Source organism: Octopus sinensis, linkage group LG19 (genome assembly GCF_006345805.1).
Source record: "Octopus sinensis linkage group LG19, ASM634580v1, whole genome shotgun sequence".
Taxonomy (NCBI): domain Eukaryota; kingdom Metazoa; phylum Mollusca; class Cephalopoda; order Octopoda; family Octopodidae; genus Octopus; species Octopus sinensis.
The window spans coordinates 31,683,274-31,706,664 of NC_043015.1; the positions used below are offsets into that span (position 1 = coordinate 31,683,274).

Genomic DNA, 23,391 nt, shown 5'->3' on the forward strand with positions numbered 1-23,391 from the left:
AAAGCTTTTGCAAAATCAAGGTAGATTACGTCCACATTTGATTTGTTGAGTAACTGCCTCAACACCCAGTCATAATGTTGTAAGAGCTGTGTCAGGCAGCTCCTACCTGGTCGAAAACCATGCTGGGTATCACTCAGCAAGTTATTTTCCTCAAGGAATGCGATTAGTTTCTTTCTGACTATCCGTTCCATGACTTTGCTGATATGTGAAGTCAGAGAGATGGGCCTATAGTTTTTGGCATCTGCTCTACTTCCCCCTTTATGTATTGGGCATATTATTCCCTCCTTCAGCTTGCTTGGCAGTTTACCATTCGCAAGAAAGCTCTGGAAGAGAATCTTGAGGGGTTTTGCCAGGGCATGCTTACACGCTTTGAGGAGGATGGCTGGGAAACCATCTGGACCAGCAGGTGAGTTTGTGTCCACTTCATCTATAGCTAGTAGGACATCTTTTTCGCTAATGTCAATACATTCTATTGTAACCGCCTCGCTGGTTATAGGTGAGGCGGCAAAGAAGTCCACTGGTTCGTTCACTTGTCTGTGTTCCAATGGGGTGGTAAAGACACTTTTGAACTGGTCATTCAGCATCTCACTGATCTTAGTTGGACTGTCTGTGAGGGAGCCATCCTTTTGGAGGAGGGGTCCTATCTTGCAATGCACAGACGGTCAGTAGCGACACCTGCTGAGTCTGACTACGCTGCATTGATAAAGGGCAACAACCCTGAAACCTGTCTGCAGATGTCTGACTAGCAAGGTGAAGCGGCTGACCTCCCCTGTTCGAAGGTTGTAATGGACGCAGGTTCGTGTGTCATATAGCTAGCTAGAGGCGATGGCCTCTTGGAGCTAATCAGCGACAGCTTTAGTCTTATATGTATAAGACTGCCATATTAATATGGCGATAACTATTAATATCCAGTAACGCTGCTGTAATCTCCTTTAGAGAGACTTAGTAATTTTAATATTTCTATTATATATATATATATATATATACACATATACATATACATATATAATATACAAACATATATATATATACACACACACACATATATATATACACACATATACATATATATACACACATATATATATACACACACACATGTATATATATATATTTATACACACATATGTATATATATCATCATCATCGTTTAACGTCCGTTTTCCATGCTAGCATGGGTTGGACGGTTCAACTGGGGTCTGGGAAGCCAGGAGGCTGCATCAGACTCCAGTCTGATCTGGCAATATAATATATATATATATACACATATACATATACATATATAATATACAAACATATATATATATACACACACACACATATATATACACACATATATATATATATTTATACACACACATATGTATATATATCATCATCATCGTTTAACGTCCGTTTTCCATGCTAGCATGGGTTGGACGGTTCAACTGGGGTCTGGGAAGCCAGGAGGCTGCATCAGACTCCAGTCTGATCTGGCAATATATATATATATATATTTTTATACACACATGTATATATATATATTTATACACACATATGTATATATATTTATACATATTTATACACATACATATGTATATATACATATATTTATACACACACACATATATGAATATATACATATTTATACACACACACATGTATATATACATATATTTATACACACACAAACATATGTATGTGTGTGTATATATCTGGTTTGCAAGACACTTTATGTGAATTAATGAGTTGAAACAAATTTTATTGTATCTAGGGAGGGTCATTATGCCGATATTAACACACACAGTGGATTGGTTCCACTCCTTTATTATTGGTCAATTGGTAATATCCAACAAACTGATTGATTGATTCTTGTTTTTTTTTGTCAAAGCTCTTTTGTTGCTACTTGTAACTTTTTTGTTGATTATTGACTTAGTCTATTACAGAAGCCATGTTTGTGATCTGCTTGAGATCTTGTTGTGTGTGTGTGTGTGCTTGTGTATATATGTTTGTATTCTGTGTATTCATATGTTTATGTGTGTAATTTGGGTATCATCATCTGGAAAAGACTTTCTAACTAGAAAGGGTATGGCCTGGTCAGCCTGTAATGACATGCATAAGATCTGGTCATCAAATCTAAGTAGAGACTTCAAACTTGAAATCTTCAAAGCCACAGTCGAACCAATTCTAGTATATGGCTCAGAAACCTGGACGTTATCAAAGAAGCTTGAGAGGTGGTTGGATGGAACCTACACTCGCCTCCTTATGAGAGCTCAAAATCTCTCGTGGAAGCGCCATCCAACCAAAATGCAAATATACGAGAAACTACCACCTGTGTCATCTCTTGTGAAAGGTAAGAGAGTCCAGTTTGCTGGACATTGTTGTAGAGCTGAAAAAGAGGTAATTTCTACTTTTCTCCTCTGGAAGCCATCTACTCGCAATACCAGAGGGCGCACACTCTCCTACCCTGATGTAATCTCCAGGAATACAGGCATCCAGCAACAGGACCTCCGTAATGCTATGATGGACCATGAAGTCTGGCGTAACATAGTAAATTCCATTGTCTCGACCACGGTCGAACAATGATGATGATGATGATGAATTTGGGTAATTACCCAAATTACACATATTCTCGGACAAAACAGGAAACGTGTACCCCATCACCATTGAGGATTACAACACATTCATAAGGAAAGAACTGAACTATTCATACAAGCTGGCACCGACATTGGCCCTGAATGACATTAATAACAACCACTGCAAAGTCATATGCTTATGTGTTTGTGTATATATGCATGTGTGTGTACCTCTGCTTCCTTGTGGATGCGTGTTTGAATGTGTCTATGCATATGAGTTTGTGTGTGTATGTGTGTCTGTTGTGTATGTGTGCTTATGTGTCTGTGTGTATCATCATCGTTTAACGTCCGTTTTCCATGCTAGCATGGGTTGGATGGTTTGACCGGGGTCTGGGAAGCCAGGAGGCTGCACCAGGCTCCAGTCTGATCTGGCAGTGTTTCTACAGCTGGATGCCCTTCCTAATGCCAACCATTCCATGAGTGTTGTGGGTGCTTTTTATGTGCCACCGGCACAGAGGCCATATGACGCTGGCAACTACCACGTTCGGATGGTGCTTTTTACGTGTCACTGGCATGGGTCCGTCGTCTAGTACAAATTATTATAGAAATATTTTCAGCCATTCAATTTGGGGGAGAACTTTATGAAGTATTTTTCTATATTTCTCCAGAAGGAGGTGTCATTCTTTGGCAGTGGAATCTTTCACAGTTCCCCCTGTTGGATGTTGTCGGTGAATTCTGGCTTGTTGGCATAAAGAATTTCCAGTTTCGCATATATAATTCTCCTTGCGTGTGGGGCAGGTTATGCAGTATATTACGTTCTGCGTCTTGCAATTCATGTCTGCATTTACTTCGAATGCGTGACCACTTTTAAATTTTATATGTTTGTCTCCCTCTATATATTTGTAGGTGGGGTTACTGCAGATCCCACATCTACCATCTCCGCACTCTTTTACAAAGAATTCGGTTTTAGTTTCTGATGAGAATTTCGCTCTTGTTAGTTGTTTCTTCAGGTTTTGTCTTGTCATTTACTGTTTTTTTTATGCAATATTTGTTTAATATGTTTCCCATTTTGGGGCTTTGTAGGACTATTGGTAAGTTTGAATGTATGATTTGAAACATGTTGGTAACTCCAGGGTTGTGTGTGTTTATGAAAGGGATGATGTTTTCTTTGTTTTTGGAGTTCTGAGTTGTGTGATGTCCAGTTTCATTGCTCTTGTGATTCCATTCTTTATTAGTTTGAGTGGGTATTTTTCTTCTAGTAGGGAGTTTTTAAGTTCATTTAGTTTTATTTGGTGTGTTTGTGAATCGGTTACTATGCTGCATATGCGTCTTGCCATACTATATGGGATGTTTCGTTGTATGTGGGATGGGTGGCAGGTGTAGAAATTCAAATATTGGTGTGTGTGTGTTGATTTTTTTGTAGTGGATGTCTGTTGTTATGATGGAGTTGTGTATCTTGATGTTGATGCTTAATCTTTTATTTACAAGACTGGTTTCAAATATGGAAAAAAAGAAAATAAAAGAAAAGATAATGATGGTGTTTATATTTTATTTAGGTTTCAGTTTGTTTAAAGTCTTCATTTGTAATTTTTTTTTTCCAATTTAAAAACATTTTTGAATATTATTATTTTTTTTATTCATTTTATATTTTTTCTTTACATAGAATACAAAAAAAAAATTTTTGCAAAATAAAAATAAAAAATAAAACAAATAAAAAAACATGTTTTCTCCCCCCTCCCACTTAAGACAAAAAAAAAAAGACCAGGCATACTGCATCACAACTTATAAACTGGAAGGTTAGGTTTCAATACTTGCCAAACAATGATAGGGGACTGGGAGGAGAAGAACAAGCTTAAATGATATATTTTTTTTGTATCGTTCACTTTTTCATAGGTCAAAGAACACCTAAAATAGGTTTGTTTCATATTTTTGTTTTTTAGAGGGAATGATAAATGGGTGGGTAGGTGGGGGATATTATAACTCCCACCTCCCCTCCACACAAACTAGTAAAATAGTAACAACTAGATTTGCACCGAGTGTAGTAAACATTTGTTTAAACAAACATGCCAACATTAGACTTCTCTCTCTCTCTCTCTCTCTCGCAGACAGACTGACGAAACACACAGCCACATAACTAGAAAGAAGTGACCAATACTATACAGCAGATTCACACAACATAGATGGATTGGTGAAGAAGGGGTTAAGGGTGCATAGACAGTAAACACACCCCTCCGCCACACCCTATGTTGCTTTTATGTACAAACCTCACACCGCAATCAACCAGTTTACTCTATTCCCTCCTCCCCTCTTGGGGCACTGACTCACATCTTCTTCAGATTAACCAATAAAGCATACCCCAAAAACCCACCCACCAAAAAAAAAACCAGAAAAAGAAACCCCAACCAACAACCTAGATGAAGGGATTAAAAAAAAAGATGAAAACATCCTGCAACCATTTGCCCAACTGTTCTGTGAAAAGGCTGCAGAGGAAATAATTAGGTTTCTTACATAGGCACAAAAATTAGGCAGAAGGGAGTTAGACAATACCATCAAGCCTAGAACTTGACTGGTACTTTATTTTATCAACCTCGGAAGGATGAAAGGCAAAGTTGACCTGGGGAGGATTTGAACTCAGAATGTAAAGAGCCAGAAGAAACACTGCAAGGCATTTTGTCCAATAAGGAGTAAAAGAAAAATCAGGCGATGGAGAAGGAATTTTAGTATTTGTCTAAAACGACTAAGTTTATAATTACACCAGGGGACGATATAACATGTGACATTCAACTATTAAAGGAGTAGATTTAATCTGGTCCCAGAACACATGCTTATTCAATCTTCTTTGAATGAAGAAGTTATAATACAGAAATGAAGCTATCTTAACAACCTCTAATATTTCTAAAGATTTCATTTTCTCATCTTTTTACTATTTGGCAATTATTTTCATAAGTTAGCATGGCTGGGATGAAATTTACTGACACCAAGTAGGTTTGTTCTGTTGCAGTCGAATGTTCCTTTCACTGCCAACTTACAAACATAAGAATAGTACAGTAGCAATTGAACTGGACCACTCCCTAATTAATCTTTCAAATATATAATAGCTAAACTGAGAAGTTGGCAAAAAAAAAAGGTGTATTAAATTTAGTAGAATATATCCTTCAAAATGACATTTGCTAAAACCTAAGAAAATGTTGACCTCAATATATATCTATATACACAGACACACATAAAATGACTGCTACATACATGTGAAAAAGCTTAGAATGGTGCTACAGTGATCAAAAGCTTCAAACGAATAAATAAACTGGATTAAATTAATGGAGTACTTTTTCTCCCATTTATATAACAAAACACACACACACACACAATCATAATAAAAAAACAAACAACTTTTGAGGCAAGTATTATCAAGAATTAGTCCAACAATACAAACACAAAGACAATATATGAAGTGATATTAAAGCAAGCTAAGATATACCTGAACAGGATCGTTAAGATGTGAACGTCGATGTATTTCTATTAAATAAAACACAGCTCAGGTGACTGAGAAAGCCAGCATACAGGTAATGGCACAGCTGTGACGATAAATGGCAGAATGAAAGTAAGGAATTGTTGACAGAATTTTGGGGGAGTAGAGGAGAGAAAATTAAATCGACTTGTGCGAAGTTCTTGAAACGAGTAGTCCCAATAATTTTAAGAGACTAGCAGCATATCTGATTCTTTTGAGAAATAATCAGGTTTAAATGATGATCGCTGATGTTCCATTCTGGCTCCAGTGGTTTCAGTCATAAACAGTAGGAGTAGGGGGGGGGAGAATGCTTTCTCATCTTAAAAAAACAGAAAACATAAGGAAGCCAACAAAAAATCTAAGACAAGCTCACTGACACAAAAGGCGATGACAAAAGTGAATCACAGGAAATGTTCAATAGAAAAAATTTCTTATAAAAAAAAAAAAAAAAAAGGCCATGATACAATTTCTGAAATGAATATTCAACAGGATGGTGAGTGTTAGGAAAAAAACGAAGATGAAGTGGCTGTGTTTGTGTGTGTGTGTGTGTGTAAAAACGTGTAAGCATTTAAAATCATGATCAAAATTACAACTGCATACAATTCACACGTGGCTGTACACATACAATACTCACTCGCAATGTATTATACACACACACACACACACAGTATACATATATATATATATATATATATATATAATATATATATATACGTAAACAAGAGACACAAGTATGTTTCTGAGCTACATGGAAGTGTAGAAACGAAGGAATAGTTGAATACAGACCAACACTGTTGACCACTGCCATCTTTAATAAGCCAATACTCACACCTAAAGTGATTAATAACAAACGAACATGTTGGCAAATACTGTGAGAGAAACTGGTGGTGTTTGTGTTGGTAACGTGTGACAGGCAAGCTGGAGCAATTGGTAGGTTTCTACAGCTAAGGTTTTCAGGGATGGGGGTGTTCATGACATCAAAGAGGAGGTAAAAAAACAAGAGGTGCAAAGCAGCTTTGTACAGGGCAGGTGGTTGGTATAGCAACATCAGCAAGTATAGACAAATTACACAAGGTTCAACTAAAAGGTGCACTACTTAGGGGTCAGGGATGGGGGGTGGGGTGGGGAGGGTAACCAAAGAAAACAGATTTAAATTAAAGTATCATTCAAAATAAGAGAAGATTCTTGCTTGTAATATTGTAATTTAGGTCAACCCTTCAACACAAGAAGGACTGTTTTATTGTGCTTTTGGGGTTGTTGTTTCTTTTTGGTTATAGCCCAAACATTTAAGGGCAGAGTAGAGCAACATATTACAGCGAGATATGTTACATATTTGGGGTCAGAAAATTAGGTTAGGTCAGGTCAGGTTAGGTTAGGTGAAACTGGATTATGTCTGAGGTTTTGGTAATTGATTCAGTTTATAAGAGAGCAGAAAAAATACCCCAATTATTGAAGAACTTAGTGGCGTTTCTGAACACTGTTTAGAACGTTAATAATTTTTATTCTCATCAGGTTAAAACCTTGACCCCCTTTTTTTTTTCTGTTTTATTTTGTTAAAATGTTTGAGATCTCAGATCACTGCACCAAGCTTTATTCTTTATTCTTAAAGCTTGGTTCCAATAAACTGTTCAATTATCTTTTTGTTTTTGTTTCGTAATGGAGTCCATTTGCACTGTACACAGAAAATAACAATTTTGGTAATTTTTCAATCGTGGATAATTGAGCTATCTTTGGAGCTTATTTGTATTTATTTTTCAAGAAATTTATGGACAGTCTCGGTAATAAGGCTTTGTTCCCTGCAAAACAAAGGAGTATTACGAAATTTCGATTTACTTTCGTACAGAAACGCCCACCAAGTTCCCTACCAGAAAGTGAGATTGTATGCCCCCCTCCCCGACCACCACCACCACCACCACTCAACTCTTACATTTCAGTTGATGGCTTTGATTTGGTGTATATTCTGAAATACGACAATTTCACTGTTTGTGTGAATATGATTCCAAAGAAGAGGGGTGGTGGGGGACAGGAAAAAAAAGATTATACTTCATTGTCGTCGTCGTTATCATCATCATCAAGGTTATAAGTAGGACAATTTCACACAATATTTTGGCCAGACACAACCTACAAATTCAAAGCAGATTTTTAAAAAAAATTTCAAAAAAAAAATAAAAAACAGTCTCTATTCACATTATCGTGTCATTTGTATTTTAAATAAATTTTGGCATCACTAAATTGTTTTGTTTTGAGACTGTTCGTTTCTTCGAGTGGAAATTGGAAATCGCGAGAGGAATATTATAATTGTAATAGTGAAATTTCAAAAAAAAAAAAAAAAAACCCTGGCAGTGTAAATAAAAAGAAAACAACTGAAGAAAACTATCTTAGACCTGGTATCTAGTCAGTGAAGATGATTTCAAATTTCATGATCAGAAGAACATCTTATAAAGATGACCAGCAGATGTGACTTTGTTATCTGCTAAAATTGATTTGAGTTTGTGACAAGAATAAAAAAAATGAATAACTAAATATAAAAATGACATAGAAATAAAACAAAGGAGCAAGATAGAAGAAAACTACTATACTAATGTATATATAATGTATGTATGATAAATATGTAATGTGTGTGTATATATATATGTATGTGTGTGTGTGTGTGAGTTCTGAAAACAACTCAAGTTTCATGTTCAAGTGAAAAAAAATTTACTTGGTTCGGGTTAATCTAGAACCTGCTCACCTTCAATCATCAGCTTATCTTAATCTAGAACCTGCTCACCTTCAATCATCAGCTTATCTTAATGCATACCACAAAATGGCTGGTGGTAATTTTAAGAAAAAAAAAATCACAAAACACAGTATCTGCGAATAAGTGAAAATATTGTGGCAGGGGCAATAACTCAGACTTTGAAGCAGGTGAGGAGGCTCTAGTGTAAACCAAATCAAATATCTTCTCTCGAGCATGAAACTTGAGTTGTTGTCACAAGTCATTCAGTTTACTGTATAGAAAAAAAATAATATTTCTAACTCCTCTCAAAAGTATGCATGTGAGTGTGTTTGTGTCTGTCATGAGGTGATGAAGAAGAGATAGAAATGTGAAGTAGCACTATATAATTATTGTTTATTGTATGTGTGTGTATGTATATGCCATCTATGAAGGTGTTAAGAATGTATGTGTATGTGTGTGTAGTCTTCTTTCCACTGGAAGAGAACAAAAGCAAATACCAGCATATATATTGTAGATGTGGCTAAGATGTTACATTTGAAGTGAACACATCTCCATATTTTGTGTTGCTGTATGTGTGATGTGTTGAGGAAGGGGAGTAAAACAGTCCCGTGGAGTGGCCAGAACACAACAACCAAGCACACAGCAAAGGTACGCACTTTATCATTCTATGTCTTCTGTTATATTTCCTTCACTGTCATGTCTGTGGAAAATGAGAGAGAAAGAAAGAGAAAACTGATGAAATGGTATAAAACAAAAAAAAAACATGTCAGTTTAGTATGCTTGTTAAAGTCTGTTTTTAGTTTATATACAAATATACCATGTTCTTGTATTGATATGTGCATGCATGTAATATATTTCCATATGTAACAAAATAATTTGACAATATGAATTTTTAATTATTTTCTGAGATTTTACAAAAACAACAAAAATATTACAAAAAAAAAATACTATCGGGACATTGAGGCTTTTAGTGGAGTTCACTCAGTAGTAAACATCTGGACCCGAGCTTAGATTTTTCTCAAAACATCTCATGGTACAAGAGGCGATTTATGAATACATTACATTTCCCTGCTATTGCTATTTAATGCAAGGAAGACTTTCCTGACCATATTGGGGGTTATATTCTGGAGTTTTCTTTATCCTAATACAAGACGAAGGCCAGTCAATAACAATGTGTTATTGGAAGGGACATACAAAATGAAATTGAGAACCTACTATATAGATAATAGGGGATAGATTCCTGGTGTGGCGTGATCAAATGCATCTCAATCGCAGCCAATTGAAATTAAAATGAAATTTTTCTTATAACTGGTCAGGTTTCTTATAGATGGCCGCCAACCCCACCGCCGCCACCACCATTTAACATCAGTTTTCCATACTGGTATGGTTTGAATGGTTTGACAAAAGCTGGCAAGCAAGACTGCACCAGGCTTCACTGTTGGTTTTTGCAAGAATGAATTCTCAATGACCTGATCTCATGGAGAAGGACACTGTCATGTTACACCAGAGGAACAGCAATGTACAGAAGTGTGTAAGCCATGAAGAATAAAATACTGCCGGATGAATACTAAATAAGGAGTTTGCAGTAGAATTAACAGATATAAAAAATTTTTAAATAATCAGTTGTGGCAGTTGCCGGTGTCATGTAAATGACACCCTTGAAATCGTGACTGTGGCCTTTGCTGGTAGCATGGTCTTCGAATGTTGGGCCTCGTGGAGGTCATGACGAGTGACTGAGACCTTTGGCGACATGCAGTGCTTGAGAAGATTCGTCCATGTAAATGGCACCCGTGAAACCATGGTTGTGGCTGTTGCTGGTGTCATGTAAATAGCATCCATTACACTCTTGGAGTGGTTGACGTTAGGAAGGGTTGTGCAGCTATAGAAACCATGCCAACTGAGACTGGAACCTGGAGCAGCGCCCCAGCTTGTCAGTTCAAGTCAAACCATCTTACCTAAGCCAGCACAGAAAGCTGATGCTAAATGCTGATGATGATGAAGTGGAGGCATGGTTCTCTTTGCAACCATGCAGTTCCAAGTTCGTGTTATTGCGTAACATCTTGGGGCAAATGACTTCTAATATAGCCCTGAGTCAACCAATGCCTTATGAGTAAATTTGGTAGATGGAAACTGTGTGGAAGCCTAATGTTTATATGTGTGTATAAACACACACACACGCACACACATATGTATGTGTTGTTTTTGTATTTGTCTATCACAGCTTAACAACCGGCATTGGTTTGTTTGTGTTCTTGTAACTTTAGCAGTTTGGCAAAGGAAGGCCAACAGAATAAGTGTTACAAATTTAAAATAAATACTGGGATTGATTTGGTCAATGAAACCTTTCAAGGTGGTGCCCCAGTATGGCCACAGTCAAAAGACTAAAACAAATAAAAGAATAAATAGAACCAACTTACCACTGGATTGTAATTCCATAATTTATAACATGTTCTCTCAATGTGTTTTCTGTGCTTCTTTTGCAGCCATTATTAGTGGCACTAGACTAGCCAGTGGCTTGGCTAGACGGAGGAAAGAATGCTGCAACGGAATCGGAAAAGAATTGAGATAGAAAAAAGGGAAATACCAAAATATATTGGAAAACATGACAAAAAAATATATACGTAAACAACTTTTTTTTACTGTTGTTGATTTTAGTCACAGGCCTGTCGAACAAGGAGGGCTGAGATATGTGGTGCAAGAAGACCTGGCCACCACAACAGAATTGAGATCCTAAAACCAAGGTGCCACGTAAAATGCACCCAGTACACCCTGTCAAACAAGGAGGGCTGAGATATGTGGTGCAAGAAGACCTGGCCACCACAACAGAACTGAGACCCTAAAACCAAGGTGCCACGTAAAATGCACCCAGTACACCCTGTCGAACAAGGAGGGCTGAGATATGTGGTGCAAGAAGACCTGGCCACCACAACAGAATTGAGATCCTAAAACCAAGGTGCCACGTAAAATGCACCCAGTACACCCTGTCAAACAAGGAGGGCTGAGATATGTGGTGCAAGAAGACCTGGCCACCAGAACAGAATTGAGATCCTAAAACCAAGGTGCCACGTAAAATGCACCCAGTACACCCTGTCGAACAAGGAGGGCTGAGATATGTGGTGCAAGAAGACCTGGCCACCACAACAGAATTGAGATCCTAAAACCAAGGTGCCACGTAAAATGCACCCAGTACACCCTGTCAAACAAGGAGGGCTGAGATATGTGGTGCAAGAAGACCTGGCCACCACAACAGAATTGAGATCCTAAAACCAAGGTGCCACGTAAAATGCACCCAGTACACCCTGTCAAACAAGGAGGGCTGAGATATGTGGTGCAAGAAGACCTGGCCACCACAACAGAATTGAGATCCTAAAACCAAGGTGCCACGTAAAATGCACCCAGTACACCCTGTCAAACAAGGAGGGCTGAGATATGTGGTGCAAGAAGACCTGGCCACCACAACAGAATTGAGATCCTACAACCAAGGTGCCACGTAAAATGCACCCAGTACACCCTGTCGAACAAGGAGGGCTGAGATATGTGGTGCAAGAAGACCTGGCCACCACAACAGAATTGAGATCCTAAAACCAAGGTGCCACGTAAAATGCACCCAGTACACCCTGTCAAACAAGGAGGGCTGAGATATGTGGTGCAAGAAGACCTGGCCACCACAACAGAACTGAGACCCTAAAACCAAGGTGCCACGTAAAATGCACCCAGTACACCCTGTCAATCAAGGAGGGCCGAGATATGTGGTGCAAGAAGACCTGGCCACCACAACAGAATTGAGATCCTAAAACCAAGGTGCCACGTAAAATGCACCCAGTACACCCTGTCAAACAAGGAGGGCTGAGATATGTGGTGCAAGAAGACCTGGCCACCACAACAGAACTGAGACCCTAAAACCAAGGTGCCATGTAAAATGCACCCAGTACACCCTGTCAATCAAGGAGGGCCGAGATATGTGGTGCAAGAAGACCTGGCCACCACAACAGAACTGAGACCCTAAAACCAAGGTGCCACGTAAAATGCACCCAGTACACCCTGTCAATCAAGGAGGGCTGAGATATGTGGTGCAAGAAGACCTGGCCACCACAACAGAACTGAGACCCTAAAACCAAGGTGCCACGTAAAATGCACCCAGTACACCCTGTCAATCAAGGAGGGCTGAGATATGTGGTGCAAGAAGACCTGGCCACCACAACAGAATTGAGATCCTAAAACCAAGGTGCCACGTAAAATGCACCCATACACCCTGTCAAACAAGGAGGGCTGAGATATGTGGTGCAAGAAGACCTGGCCACCACAACAGAACTGAGACCCTAAAACCAAGGTGCCACGTAAAATGCACCCAGTACACCCTGTCAATCAAGGAGGGCTGAGATATGTGGTGCAAGAAGACCTGGCCACCAAACAGAATTGAGATCCTAAAACCAAGGTGCCACGTAAAATGCACCCAGTACACCCTGTCAATCAAGGAGGGCTGAGATATGTGGTGCAAGAAGACCTGGCCACCACAACAGAACTGAGACCTAAAACCAAGGTGCCACGTAAAATGCACCCAGTACACCCTGTCAACAAGGAGGGCTGAGATATGTGGTGCAAGAAGACCTGGCCACCACAACAGAATTGAGATCCTAAAACCAAGGTGCCACGTAAAATGCACCCAGTACACACCTGTCAAACAAGGAGGGCTGAGATATGTGGTGCAAGAAGACCTGGCCACCACAACAGAATGAGACCTAAAACCAAGGTGCCATGTAAAATGCACCCAGTACACCCTGTCAATCAAGGAGGGCTGAGATATGTGGTGCAAGAAGACCTGGCCACCACAACAGAACTGAGACCCTAAAACCAAGGTGCCACGTAAAATGCACCCAGTACACCCTGTCAATCAAGGAGGGCTGAGATATGTGGTGCAAGAAGACCTGGCCACCACAACAGAATTGAGATCCTAAAACCAAGGTGCCACGTAAAATGCACCCAGTACACCCTGTCAAACAAGGAGGGCTGAGATATGTGGTGCAAGAAGACCTGGCCACCACAACAGAACTGAGACCCTAAAACCAAGGTGCCACGTAAAATGCACCCAGTACACCCTGTCAATCAAGGAGGGCTGAGATATGTGGTGCAAGAAGACCTGGCCACCACAACAGAATTGAGACCCTAAAACCAAGGTGCCATGTAAAATGCACCCAGTACACCCTGTCAAACAAGGAGGGCTGAGATATGTGGTGCAAGAAGACCTGGCCACCACAACAGAATTGAGATCCTAAAACCAAGGTGCCACGTAAAATGCACCCAGTACACCCTGTCAAACAAGGAGGGCTGAGATATGTGGTGCAAGAAGACCTGGCCACCACAACAGAATTGAGATCCTAAAACCAAGGTGCCACGTAAAATGCACCCAGTACACCCTGTCAAACAAGGAGGGCTGAGATATGTGGTGCAAGAAGACCTGGCCACCACAACAGAATTGAGATCCTACAACCAAGGTGCCACGTAAAATGCACCCAGTACACCCTGTCAATCAAGGAGGGCTGAGATATGTGGTGCAAGAAGACCTGGCCACCACAACAGAATTGAGACCCTAAAACCAAGGTGCCACGTAAAATGCACCCAGTACACCCTGTCAAACAAGGAGGGCTGAGATATGTGGTGCAAGAAGACCTGGCCACCACAACAGAATTGAGATCCTAAAACCAAGGTGCCACGTAAAATGCACCCAGTACACCCTGTCAATCAAGGAGGGCTGAGATATGTGGTGCAAGAAGACCTGGCCACCACAACAGAATTGAGACCCTAAAACCAAGGTGCCACGTAAAATGCACCCAGTACACCGTCAAACAAGGAGGGCTGAGATATGTGGTGCAAGAAGACCTGGCCACCACAACAGAATTGAGATCCTAAAACCAAGGTGCCACGTAAAATGCACCAGTACACCCTGTCAATCAAGGAGGGCTGAGATATGTGGTGCAAGAAGACCTGGCCACCACAACAGAATTGAGACCCTAAAACCAAGGTGCCACGTAAAATGCACCCAGTACACCTGTCAACAAGGAGGGCTGAGATATGTGGTGCAAGAAGACCTGGCCACCACAACAGAATTGAGATCCTAAAACCAAGGTGCCATGTAAAATGCACCCAGTACACCCTGTCAAACAAGGAGGGCTGAGATATGTGGTGCAAGAAGACCTGGCCACCACAACAGAATTGAGATCCTAAAACCAAGGTGCCACGTAAATTGCACCCAGTACACCCTGTCAAACAAGGAGGGCTGAGATATGTGGTGCAAGAAGACCTGGCCACCACAACAGAATTGAGATCCTAAAACCAAGGTGCCACGTAAAATGCACCCAGTACACCCTGTCAAACAAGGAGGGCTGAGATATGTGGTGCAAGAAGACCTGGCCACCACAACAGAATTGAGATCCTAAAACCAAGGTGCCACGTAAAATGCACCCAGTACACCCTGTCAAACAAGGAGGGCTGAGATATGTGGTGCAAGAAGACCTGGCCACCACAACAGAATTGAGATCCTAAAACCAAGGTGCCACGTAAAATGCACCCAGTACACCCTGTCAAACAAGGAGGGCTGAGATATGTGGTGCAAGAAGACCTGGCCACCACAACAGAATTGAGATCCTAAAACCAAGGTGCCACGTAAAATGCACCCAGTACACCCTGTCAATCAAGGAGGGCTGAGATATGTGGTGCAAGAAGACCTGGCACCACAACAGAATTGAGACCCTAAAACCAAGGTGCCACGTAAAATGCACCCAGTACACCCTGTCAAACAAGGAGGGCTGAGATATGTGGTGCAAGAAGACCTGGCCACCACAACAGAATTGAGATCCTAAAACCAAGGTGCCATGTAAAATGCACCCAGTACACCCTGTCAATCAAGGAGGGCTGAGATATGTGGTGCAAGAAGACCTGGCCACCACAACAGAATTGAGACCCTAAAACCAAGGTGCCACGTAAAATGCACCCAGTACACCCTGTCGAACAAGGAGGGCTGAGATATGTGGTGCAAGAAGACCTGGCCACCACAACAGAATTGAGATCCTAAAACCAAGGTGCCACATAAAATGCACCCAGTACACCCTGTCAAACAAGGAGGGCTGAGATATGTGGTGCAAGAGAGACCTGCCACCACAACAGAATTGAGATCCTAAAACCAAGGTGCCACGTAAAATGCACCCAGTACAACCCTGTCAATCAAGGAGGGCTGAGATATGTGGTGCAAGAAGACCTGGCCACCACAACAGAATTGAGACCCTAAAACCAAGGTGACCTAAAAATGCACCCAGTACAACCTGTCAAACAAGGAGGGCTGAGATATGTGGTGCAAGAAGACCTGGCCACCACACAGAATTGAGATCCTAAAACCAAGGTGCCACGTAAAATGCACCCAGTACAACCTGTCGAACAGGAGGGCTGATTATGTGTTGCAAGAAGACCTGGCCACCACAACAGAATTGAGACCCTAAAACAAGGTGCCACGTAAAATGCACCCAGTACACCCTGTCAAACAAGGAGGGCTGAGATATGTGGTGCAAGAAGACCTGGCCACCACAACAGAATTGAGACCCTAAAACCAAGGTGCCACGTAAAATGCACCCAGTACACCCTGTCAAACAAGGAGGGCTGAGATATGTGGTGCAAGAAGACCTGGCCACCACAACAGAATTGAGATCCTAAAACCAAGGTGCCACGTAAAATGCACCCAGTACACCCTGTCAATCAAGGAGGGCTGAGATATGTGGTGCAAGAAGACCTGGCCACCACAACAGAATTGAGACCCTAAAACCAAGGTGCCACGTAAAATGCACCCAGTACACACCCTGTCAAACAAGGAGGGCTGAGATATGTGTGCAAGAAGACCTGGCCCCACAACAGAATTGAGACCCTAAAACCAAGGTGCCACGTAAAATGCACCCCTACACACCCTGTCAATCAAGGAGGGCTGAGATATGTGGTGCAAGAAGACCTGGCCACCACAACAGAATGAGACCCTAAAACCAAGGTGCCACGTAAATGCCCCAGTACACCCTGTCAATCAAGGAGGGCTGAGATATGTGGTGCAAGAAGACCTGGCCACCACAACAGAATTGAGACCCTAAAACCAAGGTGCCACGTAAAATGCCCCAGTACACCCTGTCAACAAGGAGGGCTGAGATATGTGGTGCAAGAAGACCTGGCCACCACAACAGAATTGAGATCCTAAAACCAAGGTGCCACGTAAAATGCACCCAGTACACCCTGTCAATCAAGGAGGCTGAGATATGTGGTGCAAGAAGACCTGGCCACCACAACAGAATTGAGACCCTAAAACCAAGGTGCCACGTAAAATGCACCCAGTACACCCTGTCAAACAAGGAGGGCTGAGATATGTGGTGCAAGAAGACCTGGCCACCACAACAGAATTGAGACCCTAAAACCAAGGTGCCACGTAAAATGCACCCAGTACACCCTGTCAAACAAGGAGGGCTGAGATATGTGGTGCAAGAAGACCTGGCCACCACAACAGAATTGAGATCCTAAAACCAAGGTGCCATGTAAAATGCACCCAGTACACCCTGTCAATCAAGGAGGGCTGAGATATGTGGTGCAAGAAGACCTGGCCACCACAACAGAATTGAGACCCTAAAACCAAGGTGCCACGTAAAATGCACCCAGTACACCCTGTCAATCAAGGAGGGCTGAGATATGTGGTGCAAGAAGACCTGGCCACCACAACAGAATTGAGACCCTAAAACCAAGGTGCCATGTAAAATGCACCCAGTACACCCTGTCAAACAAGGAGGGCTGAGATATGTGGTGCAAGAAGACCTGGCCACCACAACAGAATTGAGATCCTAAAACAAGGTGCCACGTAAAATGCACCCAGTACACCCTGTCAAACAAGGAGGGCTGAGATATGTGGTGCAAGAAGACCTGGCCACCACAACAGAATTGAGATCCTAAAACCAAGGTGCCACGTAAAATGCACCCAGTACACCCTGTCAAACAAGAGGGCTGAGATATGTGGTGCAAGAAGACCTGGCCACCACAACAGAATTGAGATCCTAACCAGGTGCCACGTAAAATGCACCCAGTACACCCTGTCAATCAGGAGAGGCTGAGATATGTGGTGCAAGAAGACCTGGCCACAAACAGAATTGAGACCCTAAAACCAAGGTGCCACGTAAAATGCACCCAGTACACCCTGTCAAACAAGGAGGGCTGAGATATGTGGTGCAAGAAGACCTGGCCACCACAACAGAATTGAGATCCTAAAACCAAGGTGCCATGTAAAATGCACCCAGTACACCCTGTCAATCAAGGAGGGCTGAGATATGTGGTGCAAGAAGACCTGGCCACCACCACAGAATTGAGACCCTAAAACCAAGGTGCCACGTAAAATGCACCCAGTACACCGTCAAACAAGGAGGGCTGAGATATGTGGTGCAAGAAGACCTGGCCACCACAACAGAATTGAGATCCTAAAACCAAGGTGCCACGTAAAATGCACCCAGTACACCCTGTCAATCAAGGAGGGCTGAGATATGTGGTGCAAGAAGACCTGGCCACCACAACAGAATTGAGACCCTAAAACCAAGGTGCCACGTAAAATGCACCCAGTACACCCTGTCAAACAAGGAGGGCTGAGATATGTGGTGCAAGAAGACCTGGCCACCACAACAGAATTGAGACCCTAAAACCAAGGTGCCACGTAAAATGCACCCAGTACACCCTGTCAAACAAGGAGGGCTGAGATATGTGGTGCAAGAAGACCTGGCCACCACAACAGAATTGAGATCCTAAAACCAAGGTGCCATGTAAAATGCACCCAGTACACCCTGTCAAACAAGGGGGCTGAGATATGTGGTGCAAGAAGACCTGGCCACCACAACAGAATTGAGATCCTAAAACCAAGGTGCCACGTAAAATGCACCCAGTACACCCTGTCAAACAAGGAGGGCTGAGATATGTGGTGCAAGAAGACCTGGCCACCACAACAGAATTGAGATCCTAAAACCAAGGTGCCACGTAAAATGCACCCAGTACACCCTGTCAAACAAGGAGGGCTGAGATATGTGGTGCAAGAAGACCTGGCCACCACAACACAACAGAATTGAGATCCTAAAACCAAGGTCCCACGTAAAATGCACCCAGTACACCCTGTCAAACAAGGAGGGCTGAGATATGTGGTGCAAGAAGACCTGGCCACCACAAAAGAATTGAGATCCTAAAACCAAGGTGCCACGTAAAATGCACCCAGTACACCCTGTCAAACATGAGGGCTGAGATATGTGTGCAAGAAGACCTGGCCACCACAACAGAATTGAGATCCTAAAACCAAGGTGCCACGTAAAATGCACCCAGTACACCCTGTCAATCAAGGAGGGCTGAGATATGTGGTGCAAGAAGACCTGGCACCACAACAGAATTGAGACCCTAAAACCAGGTGCCACGTAAAATGCACCCAGTACACACCCTGTCAAACAAGGAGGCTGAGATATGTGGTGCAAGAAGACCTGGCCACCACAACAGAATTGAGATCCTAAAACCAAGGTGCCATGTAAAATGCACCCAGTACACCCTGTCAATCAAGGAGGGCTGAGATATGTGGTGCAAGAAGACCTGGCCACCACAACAGAATTGAGACCCTAAAACCAAGGTGCCACGTAAAATGCACCCAGTACACCCTGTCGAACAAGGAGGGCTGAGATATGTGGTGCAAGAAGACCTGCCACCACAACAGAATGAGATCCTAAAACCAAGGTGCCACGTAAAATGCCCAGTACACCCTGTCAATCAAGGAGGGCTGAGATATGTGGTGCAAGAAGACCTGGCCACCACAACAGAATTGAGACCCTAAAACCAAGGTGCCACGTAAAATGCACCCAGTACACCCTGTCAAACAAGGAGGGCTGAGATATGTGGTGCAAGAAGACCTGGCCACCACACAACAGAATTGAGACCCTAAAACCAGGTGCCACGTAAAATGCACCCAGTACACCCTGTCAAACAAGGAGGGCTGAGATATGTGGTGCAAGAAGACCTGGCCACCACAACAATTGAGATCCTAAAACCAAGGTGCCATGTAAAATGCACCCAGTACACCCTGTCAATCAGGAGGGCTGAGATATGTGGTGCAAGAAGACCTGGCCACCACAACAGAATTGAGACCCTAAAACCAAGGTGCCACGTAAAATGCACCCAGTACACACCCTGTCAACAAGGAATGCTGAGATATGTGGTGCAAGAAGACCTGGCCACCACAACAGAATTGAGACCCTAAAACCAAGGTGCCACGTAAAATGCACCCAGTACACCCTGTCAAACAAGGAGGGCTGAGATATGTGGTGCAAGAAGACCTGGCCACCACAACAGAATTGAGACCCTAAAACCAAGGTGCCACGTAAAATGCACCCAGTACACCCTGTCAAACAAGGAGGGCTGAGATATGTGGTGCAAGAAGACCTGGCCACCACAACAGAATTGAGACCCTAAAGCCAAGGTGCCACGTAAAATGTACCCAGGACACCCTGTGGAATGGTTGGCATTAGGAAAGGCATCCAGCTGTAGAAACCAAACCCAAAACAGACTATGGAACGTGGTTCAGCCCCTGGCTTTGCCAACTCTTGTCATGCCATCAAACCCATGTCAGCATGGATAGTAGTTGTTAAATGATGATGATTACATATATATTTCTTTATTATCCACAAGAGGCTAAACACAGAGGGGACAAACAAGGACAGACAAAGAGATCAAGTCGATTACATCGACCCCACTGCGCAACTGGTACTTAATTTATCGACCCCGATAGGATGAAAGGCAAAGTCGACCTCGGCGGAATTTGAACTCACAACGTAACGGCAGATGAAATACGGCTGTGCATTTCGCCCACCGTGCTAACGTTTCTGCCAGCTCGCCACCTTTGATGATTACATATATATATAAACAAGGTCTGGAACATTTTGGCAGTGCTGGTATAAAAGGGGTCAGGAGGGGGGGGGTGATGTGAGGGGGAAATAATTAGATAAAGGAGTTGTTACCTTAAGTAATTCTGATGCTGATGCCCGTTTATCAACATCAACCTCCAAACATTTGTCCAAGAAATCCTGGAAGACCGGTGACAACTTGTGTTTCTCTTTGATTTCTGGTTTACCATTTGTTGCTATTAAGTACAGTGCCTGGGAACGGAACAACGGTAGAAGTGTTAAGCTGGATACACAGAGAAGTGACAGCAGAAAGAAAAAGGAATAAACTGAATATGCACACTGATAAATAAGCATATATATACACTGATAAATATACATACATTGCTGAATAGACATTCATACACTTACAAATACACACACACGATTATACATACAGGGCACTTGTGCTGGTGGCACGTGAAAAAACATTTGAGCAAGGTTGTTGCCAGTGCCGCTGGACTGGCTCCTGTGCAGGTGACACATAAAAAGCACCATTTGAGCATGGCCGTTGCCAGTACCGCTTGACTGGCCCCCATGCCGGTGGCGTGTAAAAGCACCCACTACACTCTCAGAGTGGTTGGCGTTAGGAAGGGTATCCAGCTATAGAATCTCTGCCAGATCAGATTCGAGCCTGGTGCAGCCATCTGGTTTGCTAGATCTCAGTCAAATCGTCCAACCCATGCTAGCATGGAAAGCGGACATTAAATGCTTGACAACCGATGGTGGTGTGTTTATGTCCCCGTAACTTAGCGGTTTGGCAAAATAGACCGATAGAATAAGTACTAAGCTTACAAAGAATAAGTCTTGGGGTCGATTTGCTTGGCTAAAGGCGGTGCTCCAGCCTGGCCGCAGTCAAATGGCTGAAACAAGTAAGAGATGAAAAAATTGAATTATCTCCCTTGGTTATTAACTTTCCATCACATATTTTCCTTGCTGTCGCCACCATCGTCATTATCAATGTTTTTAATGTGCATTTATTCATATTGATATATGCTGAATGGGTCTTCCATGTACCATTTTGTCAACAACAGCATCTGCCACTGCCGTTATGAAATGTAAAAACTCAGACACACAATAAAGCTGCAACAGAATTTGAATTCTTGACCCCATGTGATGATAATCCAGTAACTTTATCTACTCAGTCATAATGTCCTCTAAACACCAATCTTAACATACACACACATAAATAACTGAATAACTCACTCTTAAAGGATTTTCATTCAAATAAGGTGGTTCTCCTTCAATCATTTCAATAGCCATTATCCCTAAACTCCAAATATCAACTTTTGGACCGTATTGTTTTCTGGATAAGGAAGAAGAAAAAATAAATTATTAAACATTGATATCACATCAATTTTTGAGCAATAAATTGTCCATGTAGCCTAAATATACATAAGATGAGTGTATGGATATAAATATATATATACAAAGTGGGTAGGCAAAAGTAGGTATACAGTTGCTTAATATGAGTGCAATGTTCTGTGCCAGTGACATGTAAAAGGCACCATTTGAGCGTGAGCGTTGCCTTACTGGCACGTGAAAAAACATTCGAGCGTGGTCGTTGCCAGTACCGCCTGACTGGCCCCCTTGCCGGTGGCATGTAAAAGCACTCACTACACTCACGGAGTGGTTGGCGTTAGGAAGGGCATCCAGCTGTAGAAACTCTGCCAAATCAAGATTGAAGCCTGGTGCGGCCATCTGGTTCGCCAGTCCTCAGTCAAGTCGTCCAACCCATGCTAGCATGGAAAGTGGATGTTAAACGATGATGATGATGATGACTGCTTGTTTCATAGGTTTTACTTGTGAACCCCACTACCCAACAGTACAGTGGATATGTAAAAGCACCCGGGTGGTGCCATGTAAAAGCATCCGAAACACTCTGTGAAGTGGTTGGTGTTAGGAAGGGCTTCAAGCTGTAAAACCCATGCAAAAACCGACGGGGGTCTGATGCAGTCCCCTGATTTGCCAGCTCTGGTCACACCGTCCAACCCATGCCAGCATGGACAATGGACGTTAAATGATGATGATGATGTGTGTGTGTGCACGCCTGTGTTTGGGAGTACCCTTGTGGGACCTCACAAGATGGTAGTAAACTAACATCACCATCTTACAAACAATGTAGTTTATTTCCAGTCTTCCGTGAAAAACGTGTCTAGGAGTGGGGAAATATTAGCTTGTCAAGAAAGAGGTGAGTGTTGGTGACAGGAAGAGCATCTGGCCACAGAAAAAAATCTGACTCAACAAATTCTGTCTGGCCAAAAGCAAGCATGAAAAAGTGGACGTTGAATGATGATGATGATAATGATAATGATGATCAACCGTGCTGTTTTCGTGGAATTCTCTACTGTATTGTTTAAATATACAATTGACTTCATCTATTCATACAACAGAGATTATAAATGAAAAAAAGAAAAAGGACTTCACTTACCGTGTAACCACCTCAGGGGCCATCCAATATGGGGTCCCGACCATAGTAGACCTTTTACTTTGTTCTGGAGATAACTGGGCACAAAAGCCAAAGTCAGCTAAACAGGTCGGAAAAATAACGAAAGGGGAAAACAATTAGTACAAATAAACAAAACATTTTGCGTTCTTACAAATTTGTTTTTATTGATAGTGTTATTACTATGTTTGAAGGTACAT

The 23,391-nt window shown here is 42.2% G+C and overlaps 1 protein-coding gene across 8 annotated transcripts in view; it reads right to left on the bottom strand.

The window, feature by feature from the left end:
• Positions 1-7,572: 7,572 nt before the first annotated feature.
• Positions 7,573-23,391, bottom strand: part of LOC115222097 (serine/threonine-protein kinase PAK 1) — a 217,639-nt gene continuing 201,820 nt past the window's right edge. For 6 of the 8 annotated variants that reach the window (XM_036511203.1, XM_036511204.1, XM_036511205.1 and 3 more), the window contains 6 exons: positions 23,177-23,273; positions 21,952-22,051; positions 20,824-20,961; positions 11,197-11,317; positions 8,831-9,479; positions 7,573-8,791 (listed from right to left, as the gene is read on the bottom strand). In XM_036511203.1, the coding sequence (XP_036367096.1) occupies positions 11,234-11,317; positions 20,824-20,961; positions 21,952-22,051; positions 23,177-23,273 (419 nt within the window). In that variant the 3' untranslated portion in view covers positions 7,573-8,791; positions 8,831-9,479; positions 11,197-11,233. Of the gene's footprint in view, positions 8,792-8,830; positions 9,480-11,196; positions 11,318-20,823; positions 20,962-21,951; positions 22,052-23,176; positions 23,274-23,391 lie in introns of those variants that run through there. The other 2 variants (XM_036511207.1, XM_036511201.1) reach the window with 2 other exon arrangements.